The 15921-nt window shown below is 37.6% G+C and overlaps 1 protein-coding gene across 1 annotated transcript in view; it reads left to right on the forward strand.

Annotated features, from left to right (window-relative positions):
- Positions 1-14701, forward strand: part of VAMP7 (vesicle associated membrane protein 7) — a 60890-nt gene extending 46189 nt beyond the window's left edge. Inside the window, exons 6-8 of the mRNA XM_040467138.1 lie at positions 5772-5839; positions 8405-8497; positions 12816-14701. Of these exons, the coding sequence (XP_040323072.1) occupies positions 5772-5839; positions 8405-8497; positions 12816-12884 (230 nt within the window). The 3' untranslated portion in view covers positions 12885-14701. The remainder of the gene's footprint in view (positions 1-5771; positions 5840-8404; positions 8498-12815) is intronic.
- The last annotated feature ends 1220 nt before the right edge of the window (positions 14702-15921 follow it).

The raw sequence follows: 15921 nt of genomic DNA on the forward strand, positions 1-15921 counted from the left end.
AGAAAGCCAGTGAACCATGTTGGTATGTAATATATATACTATATATTAATCTATATTTTTCTTGTTTCTATAAATATGCCTTTTACTAATTACCTGATTGTTTACTAAACAAAACAGTCTATATGATGGCTAAACACCACCTGTCACACAGTTAAGGCCTTAAATGGCTCTCAAAGTAAAATTATATTATTAAATACTGAAATAACTCAAATGCATAAAATTATTTTAATTTAAAAAATAAAGGGGTACCTGGGTAGCTCAGTCAGTTAAGCGTCCAACTCTTGATTTTGGCTTGGGTCATGATGTTACAATTGTGGGATCAAGCCACGCATAAGTCTCCTTGCTGAGCACAGAGCCTGCTTAAGATTATTTCTCTCCCCCTGCCCCTTTCCTCCATTTGTGTGTGCTCACTCACTCGAAGGAAGGAAGGAAGGAAGGAAGGAAGGAAGGAAGGGAAAGGAAAGGGGAAGGAAGGAAGGAAGGAAGGAAGGAAGGAAGGAAGGAAGGAAGGAAGGAAAAATAGAGAAGGACCCATATAAATAAAATCAGAAATGAAATGGAAGTAATCACCAACACCAAAGTAATAAAAAGGTTATAATAGACTACTTTGAAAAATTACATGCCAAGAAATTGGGCAACCTAGAAGAAATGGATAACTTTCTAGAGACATACAATATTCCAAAACTGAATTAAGAAGAAAGAGAAAATCTGAAAGAACAATTACTAGTAACAAAATTAAATCAGAATTAAAAACCTACCAAAAATTAAAAGTTCAAGACCAGATGGATTCACAGGGGAATTCCACCAAACATTTAAAGAAGAGTTAGTACCCATTCTCCTCAAACTATTCCAAAAAGTAGAAGAGGAAGGAAATCTTTCAAATATATTCTATGAGGCCAGCATTACCCTGATATCAAAACCAGACAAAGACATCACAGAAAAAGAAAACAGGTCAATATCCCTGATGAACATAGATTCAAAAATCCTCGACAAGATATTAGTAAACCACATCCAGCAATACGTTAAAAGGATCATTACCACAATCAAGTAGGATTGATTATGGGGATGCGAGGATGGTTACACATTTATAAATGAATCAATGAAATACACCATATCAACAAAACAAAGGATAAAAGTCATACAGTCATCTCAATAGGTGGGGAAAAAGCATTTGACAAAATTCAATATCCATTCACTATAAAACTCTCAGCAAACTGGTTTTAGAAGGAACATAATTCAATATAATAAAGCCATATGATAAATCCACAGCTGACATCATGGTCAATGGTAAAAATTGCAGTGCTTTTCCTTTAAGATCAGCAATAAGACAAGAATGTCCACTCTCACCACTTTTATTCAACATAGTACTAGAAGTCCTAGCCATAGCAGTCAGACAGTAAAAAGAAATAAGTGGCATCCATATTGGTAAAAGAAGAAGTTGAGCTGTCTCTTTGCAGATGACATGATAGTATACATAGAAAACCCTAAAGACTCCACCAAAATGTACTAGAGGTAATAAATTCAGTAAAATTGCAGGATACAAAAATAATACTCAGAAATCAGTAGTTTGTATGCTTATAACTAAAGTAGCAGAAGGAGAAATTTAAAAAATTCCACTTGCAGTTGTACCAAAATAAAATAAATAAAATACAGTAAAATACACTACCTAGGAATAAATTTCACCAAGGAGGCAAAAGCCTTGTAATCTGAAAACTAGAAAAAGGTCCATGAAAGAAATTGAAGACAACAAAAGCAAACAGAAAGCTATTATCCCATGCTCATGGATTCGAAGAATTAATATTGTTATAATGTCCATACTAGCCCAAAGCAATCTACAGACTCAATACAATCCCTATCAAAATACCAGTAGTATTTTTCACAGAACTAGAACAACTAAAACTAAAATTTGTATGGAACCACAAAAGACTCCGAATAGACACTCTCTTTAAGAAATGGTGTTGAGAAAACTGGACAGCTACATACAAAAGAATGAAACTGGACCACTTTCTTTAACCATACATGAAAGTAAACTGAAAAGGGGTTAAGGAAATAAATGTGCAACCTGAAACCATAAAAATCCTAGAAGAGAACACTGGAAGTAATTTCTTTGACATTGCCTTAGCAACATTTTTCTAGATAGGTCTGTTGAGGCAAGGGAAACAAGCAAAAATTAACTATTGGGACTGCATCAAAATAAAAAGCTTTTGCATAGTGAAGGAAACCATCAACAAAACAAAAAGGCAATGTACTTAGTTGAAGATATTTGCAGATGACATATCTGATAAGGGTTTAATATCTAAAATATATTTTAAAAACTTGTACAACTCAACGCCCCAAATAACCTGATTAAAAAATGGGCAGAAGACCTGAATAGACATTTTGCCAAAGACAACTAGATGGTGAATAGACCCATGAAAAGATGCTCAACATCACTCCTCATCAGGAAAATGCAAATCAAAACTACAATGAAATATCACATTACATCTGTGAGAATGGCTAGTATCAAAAACACAGGATACAACAAGTACCTGTGAGGATGTGGGAAAAAACCCTCATGCAGTGTTTGTGGGTACATAAATTGTTACAGCCTCTGTCCAAACAGTATGGCAGTTCCTCAGAAAATTAAAAATCAAAATACCATATGATACAATAATTGCACCTCAGAGTATTTACCCAAAGAAAATGAAAACATTAATTGGAAAAGATAATGTGCATACCTATGTTTATTCCAGAATTATTTACAATAAGGAAGATATAGAAGCAAGCTAAGTGCTCATTGATAGATGAATGGATAAAAATGATGTGGTATGTACATATAATGGAATATTATGCAGCTATAAAAAAGATATCTTGCCATTTGTAACTACATGGATGCAGCTAGAGGGTATTATGCTAAGTTAAATTAAGTCATACTGAGAAAGGCAGATACCATATGATTTCAGTCATGTGTGGAATCTAAACAACAAATGAATATATCAAAAAAGCAGAAATAGCCTCATAAATATAGACAAAAAATTGATGGCTGCAAGAAGGGAGGATGGTGTGAGATGGGCAAAATGGGGAAAGGGGAGTGGGAGATACAGTTATGGGAGTTAACAAGTCATAAGGATGAAAGGTAGAGCATAGGGAATATAGTCAATGATAGTAGTATATGGTGACAGATGGTAGCTACACTTGTAAGCAGAGCATAACAGAAGTTGAATCACTGTGTTGTGCAGCTGAAACGAGTGTAACATTGTGGGTCAACTGTACTCAGATTTAAAAATTATAATTATTCAGTCTATTATAACTGTTCAAATTGTCTGTTTCTTCTTGAGTCTGTTTTGATGGTTTATGTCTTTCTAGGAATTTGCCCATTTTATCTAAGTTATCTAATGCATTGACATACTCTTATTCGTAGCATTCTCTTAGGATCCCTTTCACTTCTGTGAAGTTGATAGTGATTATTTCAGTAATTTGAGTTGTCTCTCCTTGCTTTTTTTTGGTCAGTTTATGCAAAGATTTGTCAATTTTGTTGATCTTTTCCAAAAACCTATTTCTGGTTTCACTGATTTTTCTCTAGTGTTTTTCTCTACTGTGTTTTAAATTTTTCTGTTCTAATTTTTATTTCCTTCCTTCTGTTAGCTTTGGATTTAGTATGCTCTTCCTTTTTCCAATTCATTAAGGTAGAAAGGTTATTAGTATGAAATCTTTTTTTCTTACTCTGCTCAGGCTACTATAAAAACATTACTGTAGACTGTGTAGTTTAAATAACAGAAATTCTTGTTTCACAATTCTGGAGGCTTGAAGTCCAAGATCAAGGTGCCTTCTTAGTCATATTCTACCTAGTCAGATTCTGGTGAGAACTCTCTTCCCAGATTGCAGGTGGCCCCTATCACTATGTCTTAACATGGTAGAAAGTAAGACAGAGTAAGTTCTGTGGTGTCTCTTCTTACAAGTGCACTAATCCTACCATAAGCCCTCATGGCCTCATCTAAACCTAATTATCTCCTAAAGGCCCCTATCTCCAAAGCCATCACATTAGGGGTTAGGGGCTTCAATATATGAATTTGGGGGGATGTGATTCAGTACATAACATTTTTCTTCTTTTTAATGTAGATGTTTACTGCTTTAAATTTCCTTCTATGAACTGCTTTTGCTTCACCCCATAAGCTTTCCTTCTGTTACTGATTTTTAAATATCATTCCACTGCTAAGTCCAATAGCTGACACCCCCCCCCCCCCGGGGGGGGTGGGGACCTCTGCTCTTTTCCCTGTAGATCACAGTTTCCTCTTTTTTTCATATCTCATAATTTTTTGTTGAAAACTGGATGTTTTAGGTAATGTATCATAGCAACTCTGGGTACTGATTCCCATCCTCCAGAGTTTGTTGTTTTGTTGTTTATTTGCTTAGTGACTGGGCTGCACTTTTTCTTTGAACTTGAGTTCTCCTACAGTGTGCAGCCTCTAATGTCATTTCTCAGAGGGAATAGCCTTGAGCATATGCAGTCACCCTGGAATAACACAATCCTCTTCGAGTGTCTCTTTTCCTAATCTCCCTGTCAGGCTGATAGCTGGTCTGCCTCTGTTGCTGTCACACCCAGATGTCAGCCTCCACTAATTGCAGGCCAATTGCTGTATTCTTTGGTAAGAGGTCCCCCAGACATAAATTACTCCAGTGTAATCTAATAAAGCTTCCAGTAGAGCTTCTGCCCAATGTGTGGCAGTAGGTGAAGGAAAGGAACCCAGGCCTATCAGGTGTGCCTTGCTGGAACAGAGCTTTTGCATTATGGAGCTAGGGGTAGCGTGGGATAGGAGGAGAAATGTTAATGACTTGTCCCTTGTGGGGAGAAAGCATAGCCTTTGCCTGGGACCTGGAGGGAAAGAGAGCCTCCTGGCCTTACTTGCCGGGACTAGAACTTCTGTGTCAGTGTGCTGAAAGATGGGGCAGGTCATGGCTCAAATGCTGTCGACTCACTGTTTTTACTAAGAATTAGTTAATTTTCTTGTGTATGTTTCTCCCATTTTCTGTATGCCCGTAGGACACTTTAAATGGTGGTGGCTGTGGTTTGTTTTCATAATTTTTCAAGTTATAGTTGTTTTGTTGGAGAGCATCTGTGGAACTTCTCACACTGAAATTCTGGAAGTGTCCAACTCTCACTCATGTTGAGGGCTCCATTTTTGAAAACTCTCAAATCATACCCTTAATTTAGAGCTTTACAAACTTATAGCCTTTGAATCAAATCCACATAAAGTTTCATTGGAATACCATCATGCCCATTTGTTTACATATTGTCTATGTCTGACAGAGTTGAGTAATTGCAGCAGAGACCATTTGCCCCAGAAAGCCTAAAACATTTAGTATCTGGCCTTTTACAGAAACAAAATCTGCCAATCCCTACTTTAGTTGGTCAGCTTTACTAAAGTCTTTTATTACTTAAAGGTGCTCCTGTAGTAAATGAGTTGTCAAGAGTACCAACTACAATTAAAATCATATTTGTCTTAAAAACAAAAATAGGGGCGCCTGGGTGGCGCAGTCGGTTAAGCGTCCGACTTCAGCCAGGTCACGATCTCGCGGTCCGTGAGTTCGAGCCCCGCGTCGGGCTCTGGGCTGATGGCTCGGAGCCTGGAGCCTGTTTCCGATTCTGTGTCTCCCTCTCTCTCTGCCCCTCCCCCGTTCATGCTCTGTCTCTCTCTGTCCCAAAAATAAATAAACGTTGGAAAAAAAAAAAAACAAAAATAGAAGATTTATAATATAAAATATTTACTGGGTTTTTTTCCCAACATTTTCAGATTTGGTAGCTCAGCGAGGAGAAAGATTGGAATTATTGATAGATAAAACAGAAAATCTTGTGGATTCGGTAAGTATGGGATATGGTAATGTTTTTTCAGGGTCTAAATAAAGTAGAGAAACTGTGGTTGATGGCTAACATAATAGGGAAATATGTTAAATTTAATAATTTGCGATTTTTTTTCCTTTCTAACCTCCATTATGTGATAATGTTGTGACGATGAGGATAATAATGAGATATAGGTATAGAATAAAAGCCACAACCCATTAGAAGCCATTAAGAAAATTTTGGTTTGGGGAATATACTCAATATACAGTATGGAAACAGTTTTGTAAAGCTTTAGATTGGTGCCTTTATAATTTAGCTCAGCAGCATATACCAGTTTCTATACATTTTGTGAAACATGAAACAAATATGCAGGCCAGTTGTGATCCAGCATGAATCATGAAAACTGAACAGTTCAGTCTCTTTCTTGCTGACCATGGCAGCTTGAGCCTTCATTGTATCAAGCAAGAGTCATTTGATATTGGGAGGGGCCAATGAGCCCTACTTATGCTACAGTTATATGTGTCTTTGCACTTTCCATCGGGAAAGTGGATGAAGGTTTTGAGGAAAAGATGATAGATATACAGTGAATAGAGGCGAGTAGATGGAGGGCAGAGATCAGTTACATTTTAGGTCTACACAATTACAAATTTAAATATAGAGTAGTTTACACCTTGAAATGGATCAGTAAGTAGTCATGTTTATTCTTACTGGCAGCTAGATTGTAGTGGTTAGGAGCACAAGCTCCACAGTCAGGATGCCTGGGATGAATCACATCTTTGCCACTTAGTAGTTTTGTGATCTTAGGCAAATTACTTAACCTCTCTATGCCTCAGTCCTCATCATCTGTAAAATGGAGATGTACCTCATTAAAGCAGGTAATGCATGCAAAATGCCTAACACAGTATCTGGTGCAAAATAAGAGCTATTTCAATGTTTACTGTTATTGTTAGTTTTATAGAGACATCTATTAACAATAGTTCTTAGGAGGATAATAGTTTTATTTCAGTCAAAGCACATGGAAATTGGAGGAAGGGTGGTACCATACAGCAAGTCAGAATACCAGGTTTTTATAATGGCTCACTTTGTCACCGATTGCTATGGGGCAAAGAAGTATCTGATTCCAGATCTGCAGACCAAATTCTTAATCTATGAAGATTGCCCTATATTTAGCTAGAACAGTCTGTGTTTGGCCAGTGTTAGTATAGTTTGTACTTTCCAAATAAGTCTTTAATTTTGTTGGCTGTGTGACCCGGAATAACGAAAGATACTAATTAACTAACAGATGTCTCTCTTTATGGAGGAATAACCTATATAGGATAAAGTGCGGCAAGTGTGCCATTCAGTAATCTTTTACACATATATCTATACCTATGTAACCACTGCTTAGGTCAAGATAAAAAACATTTCCAATACCTCAGAAAGCTGCCTCATGCTCCTTCCTATTAATAATCCCCAACAGAAGTAGCCATTTTATGACTTATTTCACTCTAGATGATGTTTTGCTTGTTTTTAAATGTATAGAAATGGATTCATATGTTATATACTGTTTTCTCTCTGGCCTCTTTCACTATTAGGCCTATGAGATTCATCCACATTGTTGCACGTGGTAATAGTTTATTTTATTGTTTTATACTATTCCATTGTATAAATTTACCTACCACAATTTGTTTATCTATGCTCACCTGTTGGGATTCCATTCTAATTCTAGATTCTCTATTTTGTCCCATTGATCTGTTCACTTTTTCAGCCTTTTTTCTTTCTGCATTTCATTTCGGATACTTTCTATTACATTTCTTTTGTGGTTTGTAATCTGTTATTATTCCCTCCTCATGTATTTTTTGTCTCTACAAGTTTGATTTGGTTCTTTTTTAGATCTTCCACATGTTTCCTTTGCAGATGCATACTTTCCTCTACCTTCTTGAGTATCTGAAGTATATGTATAATTGCAATGTTTCTTCCACTTTTGGTGAACTTGAGCATACAACTTTGGTATATACCTAGGAGTGGAATTGCTGGGCTATTAGGGAATTTTGTTGTTCGGTTGTTTTAAACTGTTTGTGTCCTGGTGGGAATTATTGAGAAGTCACTCTTGCAGAAGAAAATGGATAATGGATGAAGCAAAGTTCCTTGGGTTTTGGGCCTCATACAAGTAAATACATAACCTTCTTGTGGAAATTGAACAGATTTTTATGGCTCAAATCCCACAATTATATTAGGCAGAACAGGCAAATGTGTTTGCAAACAACTGACTTAGAGGGAACCTTTCTTACTGGAAAAGCGTAAAGAGGAAAAGGCTTTCACACTAGCAGGAAGAACCACTTCTGATGCTTGGCACCATACATATTACTTTGGTGGAGAAGAAAAAGGGGAGAAGCTTTTCCAGTGGGCTCATACTGCTTACTGTATACCTGACAGAGTCCTGCTTCTGAGAACTAGTGATTATGAATGGCTAGTCTCTACCTGTGATGACAGTAATAAATTCTTGATTCAACATGATTAATGAAAGTAAAATGTTTACAGAAATTACTACAAATCAGTCATGCAGTCAGTGCCAGGGATCAAATAATTCATGTTTTTTTCCCCTAGTCTGTGACCTTCAAAACAACCAGCAGAAATCTGGCACGAGCTATGTGTATGAAGAATCTCAAGCTCACTATCATCATCATCATCGTATCAATCGTAAGTTTTTGGCATTATAGTATGTTACTTTATTTTTCAAACTTGAAGAAGTTCGAAGCTGGAATTCTTTCTCAGTTGTTAGCACTCTGAAATGAGCTACATATAACTTTCAGTGGTAAGACACATGAACAAGAAGAGGCTTTGCTATGAATTCACTCCAAAATATTCTACTTACATCTCATCTTGCTATTGAGAATGTTTATATGTAAGGAGTCATGCAAGGCATTCCAAATATTCCTGGATATTTAATGTTTTTGTCACTACTGAAATGGCGTTCTTTTAAAATTACATTTTGTGGGGCGCCTGTGTGGCTCAGTCGGTTGAGCCTCCGACTTCGGCTCAGGTCATGATCTCACGGTTCGTGAGTTCGAGCCCCGTGTTGGGCTCTGTGCTAACAGCCTGGAGCCTGGAGCCTGCTTCGGATTCTGTGTTTCCCTCTCTCTCCTTTTGTATTTAAAAAAATACATTTTGTAATTGACTCCATATTTTCTAATTACATTTCTATTTTCTAGTTGATTGCATGTTCCATTTCTTTATTTCTCTTTTCTCTTTTCTAATCTGTTTTTGTGTCTGGCAACTTTCCATAACTCTTACTAGTTATAGTAGTTGGTCAGTTTATTCTGTATTCTGATTCTTCTGTCAGGAGTCAGCAAACGTTCTGTAAAGTGCCAGGTAGTAAATATTTTAGGCTTTTTAGGCTGCATGTAGTGTCTGTCACATATCCTTTTTTTTAAAAACAAACCTTTAAAAATATAAAAACCATTCTTAGTGCACAAGCCATGGGCTGTAATGTGCTGGCCCCTGCTATAGGTAAATTATGATACCATCTGTTAATAATTTCAACCTCATCAAATTTATACATGCACATTATATATAATTCTGTGTAATTACATATAGGTATGTATACATATATATATAATTTAAAGTTACTAGCAGTGTGGAATAATTATGGTGTCAGTGGCATCTTTAGTTTCTGGTTTTAATAGGAATGCTTCTAATATTTCATTTTTAAGAGTAATAGGTACTATGAATTCTTGTTAGATTTTTATTTTCAAGTTAAATAATTTTATTTTTGTTTCTAGATTGCCTAAAGTTTTAGTCAGGAATAGGCATTTAATTTGGGGAAATGATATTTCTTTTTTTTTTTTTTTTTTAATTTTTTTTTTCAACATTTATTTATTTTTGGGACAGAGAGAGACAGAGCATGAATGGGGGAGGGGCAGAGAGAGAGGGAGACACAGAATCAGAAACAGGCTCCAGGCTCTGAGCCATCAGCCCAGAGCCCGACGCGGGGCTCGAACTCCCAGACCGCGAGATCGTGACCTGGCTGAAGTCGGACGCTTAACCGACTGCGCCACCCAGGCGCCCCGGGGAAATGATATTTCTGTTCCCAATGAATTAATAATATGACTATCTACATTTAATATTAATATAAATAATTACATTAATAAACGTACTTAAAATTATCCTTTCATTTCTGGGATAAAATACTAAGTGGCTATTATGTAGTATTCCTTTAATGCATTATGAGTTCTGTTTCATAATGTTTATTTAGTAGTTCTCTTATCTAGTATTTCTCTTGTCTATAAATATAAATGAGTCTATATGCTGTTCTCCTTTTGTAACCCCTATGTAAAAATAAACTGGACCTCTTTGAACTATCCTAAATGTCTGGTAACCATTTTAATATGCTTAAACTCCTTTTTGCATTGCATTCTGGAAGAATCATTGAGTTCACTCTTCCTGCAAGTTAATTTTCTTTTCAGCTCTCTTCATTCTATGTATTTATTTTTCATAGCCATGCTTTAAATTTCTAAGAATTCTTATTATTCTTAGTATAACCTTTTTTTTTTTCATGGAATTGTCCTTGTAACAGATGTACCATCTCCTTGAATTTCTCCGGATATATATTAAGATATGCATCACAGGGAAGTAGCTTATGCTATGGTGGGAACGGCTAGGCAAGTTCAAAATCCTCAGGGCAGGCTGTCAGGAAGGGCAGGCTGGACCTCTGGGGCAGGAACAAAGCTGTAATACACAGGCATAATTTCTTCTTCATCAAGGAAACCTCAGCTCTGCCCTTAAGGACTTCTAACTGGTTGATTTAGGCTAATTCAGATTATGTAGGATAATCTGCTTTACTGAAAAGCAACTGATATATGAGCTTTAATCACATCTACAAAATACACTAACACCTAGATTTGTGTTTGATTGGGTAACTGTGTACTGTAGCCTAGCAAAATTGACACATAAAACTGACCTTGGAGAAAAATAGTCATGTTTATCTCTAATGGGTCTATTATTTTTATTTTAAGAGCTATTTGGAGGGGCGCCTGGGTGGCGCAGTCGGTTAAGCGTCCGACTTCAGCCAGGTCACGATCTCGCGGTCCGTGAGTTCGAGCCCCGCGTCGGGCTCTGGGCTGATGGCTCGGAGCCTGGAGCCTGTTTCCGATTCTGTGTCTCCCTCTCTCTCTGCCCCTCCCCCGTTCATGCTCTGTCTCTCTCTGTCCCAAAAATAAATAAACATTGAAAAAAAAATTAAAAAAAAAAAAAGCTATTTGGAATCCTTAGTAAATTTTAAGAGTATAAAGAGGTTCTGAACCAAAAGTTTGAGACTTGCTGCTCTAAGGAGAGTGGGAGGAAGATGCTTTACATTGAAGGTAGTTTGTGGCTGGGCAAAGCAGCCTTTCTCCCTATCCTGTTGCCATTTGCAGAAGCCCAAAGTTAATTCTGAGCAGATTCCTCTGAATCAGCTCCACTTTTCCTTGACCCCCTGTTGAAAGACCTCCGGTTTAGATAGCTGGATCTACCTAACAGAGAAGGGCAGCCATCGATCTGTTGATGTTATACTGGAAATTGTGCCATGGCCTTGAATGTTTCCTTGCTCAGGATACTCAGGTGGCACATTCTAGGCTCCTTAGCTTAGCCTTCTTCTTTCTGCTTGGGTCTGGGAATTTAGATTGATTTATAAAGCTAGATTATTGTTAAATTCAGACTGTATTTATTGATTACTTACTACATGCATAGCACCGCTCTTAATGCAGTATCAGTCTTTCCCAAAAGCTGTTGTCACCTAATATATTGTACTTTAGCTTTAAAAATCCTTATATTTCGTCTGTGGCAAATAGTCAACTTCATGTCAAATTGGAATATCTGTGTGTATGTGTGTGTTGTCTGTGTGTGTGTGTGTGTGTGTGTGTGTAGAGTTTAAACTATTCATTAATAGCCAGAATTTGCTATAAACCATCCCCCTCCCTGACATTTATAGAGTAGGCAAAAACACTCTGCTGACTTTTGGAAGTGAGCATGGAATTCATAAATGTATTTTTTTCCAGGCACTGAGTAATGAAATCAGCCACTTAAAGATCTCAAAAAAGTTGAAATTTAAAGAAAGACAAATGACTAAATTAATGCAGTGAACCTAATTTTTAAAATAAATATATCTTTGGAATTTAGTAATGTGAACAAGCATATACCATTAAAAAATCATACTTTAAAATTACAATACAGTTAAAAAGCTAACACATCTACAATAGGACTAGTGTTTTTACTGTTACTTGTATCGTCGGCTTTCCTTTGATTCGGTAATTGTAATTATATCATTATTCACTAAAAGTTTCATGGGGCGCCTGGGTGGCACAGTCGGTTAAGCGTCCGACTTCAGCCAGGTCACGATCTCGCGGTCCGGGAGTTCGAGCCCTGCGTCGGGCTCTGGGCTGATGGCTCAGAGCCTGGAGCCTGTTTCCGATTCTGTGTCTCCCTCTCTCTCTGCCCCTCCCCCGTTCATGCTCTGTCTCTCTCTGTCCCAAAAATAAATAAACGTTGAAAAAAAAAATAAACGTTTCATAACATTCTTGCTCATAGATTATATAGATGTAGAATCTCTCCTTATACTTTTAAATATTTCTAATCATCCTAATAATGAAAAGCAATGCATGTGTAAAACCTAAAAATGTGCTTCATAATAAAATCATACTTCAGGAGAATTATGATAATTTGCGATCTTGATAATTAATGATGTTTCATGAGAGTTAACTCATGTAGCTTGATTCTGCCTGGTTCCTAGTGAAGAGAAACAACTCCAGTGCTTTCTCTCCCAATGAAGAAAGTATAGTGGAATTCAAACGTGTGAGAACTATAATAAAAAGGATCATTGTAATTCCACTTCTACCTTTGAAAATACTTGGTTGGTGTATTATATTATTACACAACTGCTACTGTAATGGAACTAATATCTGTTAATAGGTTTTTGCTTTGCTTTATATTTATGAGCCTATGATAGATTCAAGAAAAAAAATTGCCTTCCCTCTCCCTCTAGGTGTTCATCTATATCATTGTGTCACCTCTCTGTGGTGGATTTACATGGCCAAGTTGTGTGAAGAAATAAAACAAGGAAAAGTTATCGTTAACCAAGGATATGAGAGAACAAGGAGTTAAAAGCAATCCATGTGATTCAAGCCTTTGAATACTGACAGATGGTGTCTGCCAGTCTCTTCAACTCTCTTCTATTTCTTTTTTTTTAATCTTGTTGTATGCTTCCAGATTTATCTTTGTCCAGTTTATTCCAGTGCACTTCAGATTGAACCATTTATTGCAGCAGTAGCCTTAAAAAGGCTTTTGTTTCTTTAGTTCATTAACTAGAGTCATCTGCTTAGAGAAACATTTTTGTTTGCAGTTGCACAAAGCTGTCACCAAGGTAGAAACCACCAGTCTTAAACACTGTCTACTAAGACTTTGGATGAACTTGGTTTGTGCACACAACAGTATTCAAGAGAAAGCATTGCTAACATCTCATCCTAATGTCTTTTGCTATTGAAGAGTTTTAGGTGCTTGAAAACAATATAAATGGAGAATTGTTGTTACTTGGGGAATTGTAATTAATTTGTTGGTGCTGCTTGTTTCCAGGAGCCCATGCAGGTAAAGTTTTAAACATTTTCTTTCAGTCATATGGGGAACATTTTGCTAGCCCATTAGAAACACACAGATGTAACCTTGTCCTCCTAGTATTCACTTTCAGGAAAAAAGTTTTAACCATTCACAAACTTTGCAGAGCTTGATATCCTCTCTTTCCCCCATTGCGGTTGATTTGAAAAGATGATGGTTTAAATATTGTTGAAGGTTGTGGTTTTTTATATATTTCTTTCTCTTTGGTGGATAATTAGGGCAATTGTACGGTTAATAGAATGGGTAGTATAGGAGATGGAAAGGCAAATTCTTGTGGCTCACCAGAGAAAAATAAAAGAACCACAGTGGATGTGCTGGTGTTTTAGAGATGTATGAAGAGGAGGTAGTGTGGGTAATTTTTTCCAGTCTGGGAGAAGCCCAAACTGAATGTAGTCAACTGCCAACTCTAGGGTTTGGGTTTGACTGCTGTTGAATACTAGTGTTAGTATCCTTTGTGGATTACTAAATTCTCTAATCTGACTAGTTTTGAAGAATTCTTTTGTGAAACTTGAGAGTAGACATTATGGTATATAGAAACAATACCAGAAAGTTTAACATCCATTTAACTGCAGTGTGGGAAAACTGGAGTGTGATCATACTGCTCTGGCTACACTGGCATCTGTTAGCTATTATGTAGTTTGGTGTGTATCTGAAAGGACATTTGCTGCCCTAAATCTAATTGCATTTATTTATCAATAAATGCCAGTAAATGGAAATTATGTTACATTTGACTATTTTCCAAATGAAAGAACAATGTAGTCTGTAAAACCTAGCCATCTGTGTAATCCTAGTCACGTGCCTTGAATATATACGTGTCACATAATCTGACTCATGCTACCTGTTCTTCCATCTGCATACACCTTTTCATTCATGCTCTCTGATTCATTTCTTTGACATATACTTTAGGCCCACTGGAACTCTTCGTGATCACACATAGCACAAGTGTTTCTCGGTCTTCTTTATCAACACTAATGCCTTTTAATTACATCAGCATTTCCTACTGGAAAACACATTTCTTCCAGGAGAACATTTGGCATTCCTGAATAATAATTTCCAAAGGTCTTTAATCCAAAGAAAAAGACTTTAAAGCTTATTTCCCTTTCTTATACACACCTGAGAAAAAATGATGTGCATGTTTTAGGGATAAATTACTTAACTGTTCATTGGTCTATTTATGTATAAGAATGCTTTTGAAAGCACATATCTTGTTTTAAATGATGCACAAATTGAAGGCATTAATAAAATTTAAGACTACTGCAATGAGCTTTCCTCCTTGAATCTAATTTCGTCTGATGACGTTTTATCATAGTTCACTTATGCTAAAAATACATTAAGAATTGTGGCCCGGGAGGAGTTAAGATGGCAGAGTAATAGGGGGAGCCTATGCTTGCCTCATCACTTGAGCACAGATAAATATCAAATCATTCTGAATACCCAAGAAATCAATCTGAGGACTTAGAGAACAAACTGCACAACTAGTGGGAGAAAAGAGGCCACACTGAGGAAGGTAGATGTAGAGATGGGATCTGGAGGAGAATAGAATCATGGGTGCTGCAGAGAAGCAGAACCCCTGATTAGGGAGAGAGGAGAGAAGGAGAGTGAGAGTGCATGTGCAGTGCACAAGTAAACAATTCCCCAGGGGTGCCTGGGTGGCTCAGTGGGTTAAACATCTGACTCTTGGTTTCGTCTCAGGTCATGATCCCAGGTTATGGGATCAGCCCCATATCAGGCTCCGTGCTGAACATGGAGCCAGCTTGGGATTCTCTCCCTCTCCCTCTGCCCCTCCCTGCCTTGCATGCTCGCTCTCTCCCTCCCTCTCTCTCTCTCTCTCTCTCAAAATAAATAAACTTTTTAAAAATTCCCCAAAATCATTGATGGGGAAAATGAGAGGACCTGATTATCCCAAGTTTTTATAAGCAACAGAGCTCAAAGTCTGAAGTCTTAGAAGTGCACACCATCACCAGGGTGGAGCTTGGTGGGCATAGAGGTGTTCCTGTGGAGGAGGGCAGAGGCCCAAGAATGGACAGCATGGTCTGAGAATCCTCTGGGTGGCACTGGGAGAGACAGTTCCCCTTCTTGGAGTGCATTTAGGAGAGGTGGCACTGTCTCTCCACAGACAGCAGAGTCATTAGGTACCATTGAGTTCATTAACATAGCAGAGGCACCTGCTGAGGGCAGCTAACTTGGATGTTGGCTTTTTGCTGAACTTTACCATAAACTCCAAGCCCCTGTGCATTTGTGCAACTGCCCTTCTGGGACACACCACCAGCTGCAGCACGGCAAGACTCTCCTCTAGAAGATCAGTGCAGGTCCATGCCATGACAGATCCCTAAAATTTGGAGTTTTGAAACCCAACCAGTGCACCTGAGGTACAACACAGGACTGTGCTGCTGGGTGGGCAGATAAAACACAGGACTGTGCTATTGGGTCGGCAGACAGCTCAGACACAGGGTGAAGTCAGGGATCTGAGGGATACCTGG

This window comes from Herpailurus yagouaroundi, unplaced genomic scaffold (assembly GCF_014898765.1).
Source record: "Herpailurus yagouaroundi ecotype Mexico unplaced genomic scaffold, PumYag 67209, whole genome shotgun sequence".
In the NCBI taxonomy this organism is placed as follows: domain Eukaryota; kingdom Metazoa; phylum Chordata; class Mammalia; order Carnivora; family Felidae; genus Herpailurus; species Herpailurus yagouaroundi.